Source organism: Oncorhynchus gorbuscha, unplaced genomic scaffold (assembly GCF_021184085.1).
Source record: "Oncorhynchus gorbuscha isolate QuinsamMale2020 ecotype Even-year unplaced genomic scaffold, OgorEven_v1.0 Un_scaffold_824, whole genome shotgun sequence".
NCBI classification, from domain to species: Eukaryota; Metazoa; Chordata; class Actinopteri; order Salmoniformes; family Salmonidae; genus Oncorhynchus; species Oncorhynchus gorbuscha.
The window spans coordinates 302,314-309,435 of record NW_025745610.1 but is presented as its reverse complement, the minus strand read 5'-3'; the positions used below and the strand labels follow the sequence as shown (position 1 = coordinate 309,435).

Sequence of the window (7,122 nt, the reverse complement as noted above, 5' to 3'; positions counted from 1 at the left end):
CCTAGGAACAGTGGGTTAACTGCCTTGTTTAGGGGCAGAACAACAGATTTTTACCTTGTCAGCTCGGGGATTCAATCTAGCAACCTTCCGGTTAATGGCCCAACGCTCTAACCACTAGGCTACCACACCCCCTTGTGTGTTATTGCTTAAATAACATTGGTGGACAGTGGACACTAATGACCAGAAGAAAACCTGAATTTAGGTGGGAGATGGTGCTGGTGACTGAAGCTCAAAGGAGGGTTAGGGTACGTTTATCATTATCTGAGCCATATACAGTCATAGAAACACACAGCATATTTTTTTAAATCCAGAGTGAATTACCTTCCTACAGATAGTAAAGTCTACAATCAAAGACCCAGTTAGGTAATAATCAGCATGTTTTTGTATTTATTGAAGAACAGGGATTGAATGTGAAAGGAAAGATTAGGATTGGTATGATTATGCCATGTTATGACAGTAAAAGTCTGGTTAATGTTTGTATAAAGATGAAAGTACACACAGTTCCATTCAGTGGGTTAGGACATGGTGCTGGCCACAACAAGGTTAAAGGTTAAAAAGCCGTTCGAACCAATTTCTCCTGCTCCTCTTCCTCCTCTTCTTTTCCATCTTCCCCCTCTCATTTTCCATCTTCCCCCTCTCCTCTTCAATCTTCCTCCTCTCCTCTTCCATCTTCCTCCTCTCCTCCTGTCTCTCCTCTTCCAACTTCCTCGTCTCCTCTTCCGCCTTACTCCTCTCCTCCTGTCTCTCCTCTTCTATCTTCCTCAACTCCTCCTCTCTCTTTATTTCCTCCTCTCTCCTCACCTCCTCTTCCCGCTTCCTGATCGCCTCCTCTTGTTTCTTCATTTCTTCCTCTTTTTTCTTCCTCTCCTCCTCTCTCTTCCTCTCCTCCTCTTCGATCTTCCTCTGGACCTCCTGGTACACCTCGTTGGTGTAGTGTTGTCCTCCGTTCCTCTTCACCATCTCCTCTATCTTCTTCAGCAGCTCTGGGACCTGGTCAAGGTTGGCACTACTGTCACTGTCATTGATGACAGAGTGATGTCCACCTCCACATTTACTGATGAGATCCTGGAGGTGAACACTTTCTCCTACAAACTGCTCAACAGATTTTTTTCTCAGCTGGTCTCCTCCAGTGAACAGCACCATGGTGTACTTTGAGGCTTCTTCTCCAAAGTTCTCCTGGATCCACTTCACAGTGTTCCTCTCCTCCTCTGTGAACCTCCCCAGTCTGATCACCAGCAGGAACACATGGGGTCCTGGGACGGACATGTAGAAGCACCTTTCTAGTTCACCTTTCATTTTCTCTATAGTCACTGACGTGTCAAAGTGTCCCGGCGTGTCAATCACATCAATCTTCCTCCCATCCACCTCTCCACTCTGTTTCTCACACTGAGCAGTCACAGACTCAGGGGAGGAGTCTTCTTTAAACCCCTCCCCACCCAGGATGGTGTTTCCTGTTGCGCTCTTCCCTGCTCCAGTCTTCCCCACCAGAACTATCCTCAGATGAGCTGGACCAGTTTCTGTGAATTAAAAAGAAAGAATATAGAGGCACCATTATATGCTGAAGAATTATCAAGTAAATTATTAAAATAATGTAACTTACCATACATAGTAATGTTGATGATTATAACAACAAACATGTACTTACTCTGCCTCTCTCTCGCCTCCTCCTCCTCCTCTCTCCTCATCCTCTCATCCTCCTGTCTCTCTCTCTCCTCTTCCTCCTGTCTCCTCATCCTCTCATCCTCCTGTCTCTCTCTCTCCTCTTCCTCCAGTCTCCTCATCCTCTCCTCCTCCTGTCTTCTCATCCTCTCCTCCTCCTGAGAGAGAGAGAGAGAGAGAGAGAGAGAGAGAGAGAAAGAGAGAGAGAGAGAGAGAGAGAGAGAGAGAGAGAGCAAGAGAGAGAGAGAGAGGGACAGAGAGAGAGAGAGAGACAGAGAGAGAGAGAGAGAGAGAGAGAGAGACAGAGAGAGAGAGAGAGAGAGAGAGAGAGAGAGAGAGAGAGAGAGAGAGAGAGAGAGAGAGAGAGAGAGAGAGAGAGAGAGAAAGAGAGTGAGTGAGTGAGCGTGTGAGAGAGAGAGCGAGAGAGAGAGAGAGCAAGAGAGAGAGAGAGAGAGACAGAGAGAGAGAGAGAGAGAGAGAGAGAGAGAGAGAGAGAGAGACGAGCGAGAAGGTGGAGCTAAAATGAGGAGTTGTTCAGCTACGTTGCTATAAGTGAATGTCACACATAGAGAACGAGAGGCTTTGAATCAGAGTGTCTTGTACAGTACCAGTTTGAGGAGCACTTGATGGACCACGTCGTTTATTGATTGCTTGTGCCTCTCATATGTTCTCTCTGTCACAGTGAGGCAATCTGAATAATAGGCAGAACGAGTTAACAACCAAATGGTCTCTTGTGACTGCTGACATAAATGTCCAATCAGTATTTGGTCCTGGGTTCCAATACGAACAACCGAACAACATATCAAGATATTTAAAAAAAAGGTTCATTATCTTGATTAATGACACCTGTTACTCATCAAGTGACAGGGCAAAGTATAAACAACCTTCCTGTAGTCTCACCCAGGAAGTGGGGTCTATTAGAAGGCTGTTGGTCCCAGCAATTCACCATGAGGTCCACCATCTCCCCCAGCCCACCAGCCTGGTCCCTGTCCACTGCCTCCAGAGGAGGCCTGTCGCCCAAGGGGACCCGGAACCTCACCATACTGGACTGGAGATCTACAGGAGAGTGAAATAAGAGAACAAGAAAGTGTAAATAATAGTGAGTAGTGACGGGTGAGATGGAGAAGAGACGGAGAGGAAGACGTGTGTGTTAATGTGTGTGTTAACGTGTGTGTTAATGTGTGTGTGTTAATGTGTGTTAATGTATGTGTGTTAATGTGTGTGTGTTAATGTGTGTGTGTTAATGTGTGTGTGTTAATGTGTGTTAATGTGTGTGTTAATGTGTGTGTGTTAATGTGTGTGTGTTAATGTGTGTGTTAATGTGTGTGTGTTAATGTGTGTTAATGTGTGTGTTAATGTGTGTGTTAATGTGTGTTAATGTGTGTGTTAATGTGTGTGTGTTAATGTGTGTGTGTTAATGTGTGTGTGTTAATGTGTGTGTTAATGTGTGTGTTAATGTGTGTGTTAATGTGCGTGTGCTTAACAGTGACACTGAATTACCACTTACGAGGGTTATCTGCATAATAGGGCACTTTTCCAGTGAAGATGGACCACAGCAGTATGCCGTAACTGAGACAGAGGAAATAGAGTTATCGAATGTCCGCGGTGCATTCTGAGTGCTGTCTCTCTGTGTTATACCTGTAGATGTTCGTGAGTGCTGTCTCTCTGTGTTGTACCTGTAGATGTCAGTGAGTGCTGTCTCTCTGTGTTGTACCTGTAGATGTCAGTGAGTGCTGTCTCTCTGTGTTATACCTGTAGATGTTCGTGAGTGCTGTCTCTCTGTGTTGTACCTGTAGATGTCAGTGAGTGCTGTCTCTCTGTGTTGTACCTGTAGATGTCAGTGAGTGCTGTCTCTCTGTGTTGTACCTGTAGATGTTCGTGAGTGCTGTCTCTCTGTGTTGTACCTGTAGATGTCAGTGAGTGCTGTCTCTCTGTGTTGTACCTGTAGATGTTAGTGAGTGCTGTCTCTCTGTGTTGTACCTGTAGATGTCAGTGAGTGCTGTCTCTCTGTGTTATACCTGTGTATGTCAGTGAGTGCTGTCTCTCTGTGTTATACCTGTGTATGTCAGTGAGTGCTGTCTCTCTGTGTTATACCTGTGTATGTCAGTGAGTGCTGTCTCTCTGTGTTGTACCTGTAGATGTTAGTGAGTGCTGTCTCTCTGTGTTGTACCTGTAGATGTCAGTGAGTGCTGTCTCTCTGTGTTGTACCTGTAGATGTTCGTGAGTGCTGTCTCTCTGTGTTGTACCTGTAGATGTTCGTGAGTGCTGTCTCTCTGTGTTGTACCTGTAGATGTCAGTGAGTGCTGTCTCTCTGTGTTGTACCTGTGTATGTCAGTGAGTGCTGTCTCTCTGTGTTGTACCTGTAGATGTCAGTGAGTGCTGTCTCTCTGTGTTGTACCTGTAGATATCAGTGGCTCGAGTTGGTTCATACGATGATTCAAAAGCCTCAGGGGGCATGTAGCTTAGAGTGCCTCCTTCCTTCCCGGGCTCTTGTCTGGACATTTCCAAAACACTATGGGAGACTTCAGCAAGGCCAAAATCTGTAAGCTAGAGAGAGAGAGACAGCGAGACAGAGAGAAAGAGAGTGGGCGTGTGAGAGAGAGAGAAAGAGAGAGAGAGAGAGACAGAGAGAGAGAAAGAGAGGGAGCGTGTGAGAGAGAGAGAGAGAGAGAGAGAGAGAGAGAGAGAGAGAGAGAGAGAGAGAGAGAGAGGGCAGAGAGAGAGAGAGTCTGGAGATTTCCAGAACAGAGAGAGAGAGAGAGTGAGAAGAGAGAGAGAAAGAGAAAGAGAGAGAGAGAAAGAGAGTGTGAGAGTGTGAGAGTGTGAGAGTGTGAGAGTGTGAGAGAGAGAGAGAGAGAGAAAGAGAGTGTGAGAGAGAGAGAAAGAAAGAGAGTGTGAGAGAGAGAGAGAGAGAGAGAGAGAGAGAGAGAGAGAGAGAGAGAGAGAGAGAGAGAGAGAGAGAGAGAGAGAGAGAGAGAGAGATGGGCTTAACATAGACTAAACAGAAATAGTCATGTTCAGTAAACATGTATACTGCCCGTGGGTAGTGATGACTGCATATAGTTCAGACGTATCTCACCACTAGTAGAGACTCAGGATCTTGGGACTTGCCTTTGCATTAAGGTTGTCATCCAGCAGCACGTTATTGGGCTTCAGGTCGCGATGCAGAAGTGGCTGAGGAAGGTTGTGAAGGAAGTTAATTCCTAGAGCGATCTGGTGGGCCAGGCGGAAGGCCAGGGGCCAGGGTGGGGGGCCAGAGAGGCTGGCCTGGAGGGTGGCCAGGGAGCCTATGTTCATTAACTCCATCACAATACCCAGCTGGGTGGAGAGGCCTCTGCCTGGAGAGGGAGGGCACCCCTGGTACACCCCCAGAATCCTCACCACATGGGGGCTCCCTCCCTTCTGCATATTCTTTACCTCCTTAAGCAGGGACGTGCTAGAGCTGGAATGAGGTGTGTGTGTGGGGGGGGGGGGGAACAGGGATTATAGTCCATGAGCCAAGCCAACAAGTTATTTATCACATACTGCACACCCTTTAGAGTCACAGCTATCCATCAGACTCATTTTTGGGAAAGGTTCAGGTCAAAATAACTTTAGGTTAAATATTAGAATTACCTATATAAATTGCTTTAAAAAAGAAACATACATTTTAACTTTGTTTGACGAGTGGTACTGAAAGGTCATTTCATGACCTTTCTAATGATATATAACATAATTATTATTATTATTATTATTATATATTATAACCCACTTTCAAAGGACCAGCTACAACTATTGTTTAAAAATCAGCCATATTGTGCCATTGACATTAGACTGTTGGAAGTTTAGCCATAGAATTCCACGAAGAAGGGAAGCTATGTTTGTGGATTGTACACTTTGTTGATAGAGGCACCACATTTCACACACACAGCTAGAACATGGTTTAAAAAAAAGATTTGTAGATACAGGGCCATCACAGGATGGACACAATAACCCGACAGATATATGGCCGCCAAACAACTCAATGGGGTCTTATTGGATTCATTTTGCTTGACCATACCTGTAAGAAATATAATTTCAGTACGCCCAATAATGTCTTAAAATGTCCATAGTGACCCAGATACATTATGATGTCACATTATGATGTCACATTATGATGTCTCATTATGATGTCACATTATTCACAGAATCGTGGTAACAAGGTGTCTTAAAAAGCTGTATGATGCCTTCTGAATATTTTACAAACGTTTTAAAATGGATATGTACAAGTGAATAGTCACGGATGTGAGCTCAGTCAACTGACAGACAATGTGATCCTGTCAACGGTTTTCAGAAAGTGAATAGTCACGGATGTGAGCTCAGTCAACTGACAGACAATGTGATCCTGTCAACGGTTTTCAGAAAGTGAATAGTCACGGATGTGAGCTCAGTCAACTGACAGACAATGTGATCCTGTCAATGTTTTTCAGAAAGTGAATAGTCACGGATGTGAGCTCAGTCAACTGACAGACAATGTGATCCTGTCAATGTTTTTCAGAAAGTGAATAGTCACGGATGTGAGCTCAGTCAACTGACAGACAATGTGATCCTATCAACGGTTTTCAGAAAGTGAATAGTCATGGATGTGAGCTCAGTCAACTGACAGACAATGTGATCCTGTCAACGGTTTTCAGAAAGTGAATAGTCACGGATGTGAGCTCAGTCAACTGACAGACAATGTGATCCTGTCAACGGTTTTCAGAAAGTGAATAGTCACGGATGTGAGCTCAGTCAACTGACAGACAATGTGATCCTGTCAACGGTTTTCAGAAAGTGAATAGTCACGGATGTGAGCTCAGTCAACTGACAGACAATGTGATCCTATCAACGGTTTTCAGAAAAGGTTCAAGAAAAGAGCAGAAGCTCTGAATGATTCGCTCAGACTCCAGTTCTACCGATCTACAGGTTATGGAAAATGTGCTACTTTAATATTGCACCAGTCGGTTTCCTCAAGAAGAAAGCACTTCTATGTAAAACACAACAACAACTAAAACACTTTAGTAAAAGCTACGATAATTTACGCAAAATTAAAATAAAATAAATACTACAGTATCCCACAAATAGCAAAAACTTCTTCTTCCTGTCTGTGTGATGGACGGAGAACCCCGCTGGCTGAATGGACGGGGACAGTATATCCGGAGAGCCATGATTACGTAAGACAGAGTCCCTGATATCTTTCTGTACCCCAGGGGAAAATACTGTACCCTAACCGTAACCTTATTTCTAAGAGTTTAGGTTCACTAGACTGACCCTTCAGCCCTGCATCTACAGATGTTTTTTTAAACCCTGTTCTAGCTGTCTGTGTGACATGCGTCAAGTTACAATGCAAAACCATTGCTTCCTCTCTTCGTGGAATGTCAATGGTACAATTTTCCCAATGTTTTAATAGTTGTAGCTGGTATTTTCAAAGTAGGTTATATTACATATAAGTTGAAAGGTAATTCC

General features: G+C 44.4%; 1 protein-coding gene across 1 annotated transcript; it reads right to left on the bottom strand.

Annotated features, from left to right (window-relative positions):
* Nucleotides 1–367: 367 nt before the first annotated feature.
* On the bottom strand, nt 368–5,067 carry LOC124019368 (serine/threonine-protein kinase 10-like). The gene is made up of 7 exons (XM_046334686.1): nt 4,771–5,067; nt 4,058–4,206; nt 3,167–3,228; nt 2,560–2,715; nt 2,268–2,350; nt 1,646–1,745; nt 368–1,517 (listed from the first exon to the last, which is right to left on the bottom strand). The coding sequence occupies exons 1-7, from the start codon at nt 5,065–5,067 to the stop codon at nt 544–546; spliced, it is 1,821 nt and encodes a 606-aa protein (XP_046190642.1). The 3' UTR covers nt 368–543.
* Nucleotides 5,068–7,122: the final 2,055 nt, after the last annotated feature.

What these genes read in the sequence shown, in the direction of transcription:
- LOC124019368 (XM_046334686.1), bottom strand. Translation starts at nt 5,067, where the DNA reads ATGCAGAAGGGAGGGAGCCCCCATGTGGTGAGGATTCTGGGGGTGTAC. An exon ending in CTATTATGCAGATAACCCTC is followed by an intron (nt 2,716 to 3,166) that starts GTAAGTGGTAAT and finishes ACTCTCCTGTAG; the next exon opens with ATCTCCAGTCCAGTATGGTG. An exon ending in GGAGGCGAGAGAGAGGCAGA is followed by an intron (nt 1,518 to 1,645) that starts GTAAGTACATGT and finishes TTTAATTCACAG; the next exon opens with AAACTGGTCCAGCTCATCTG.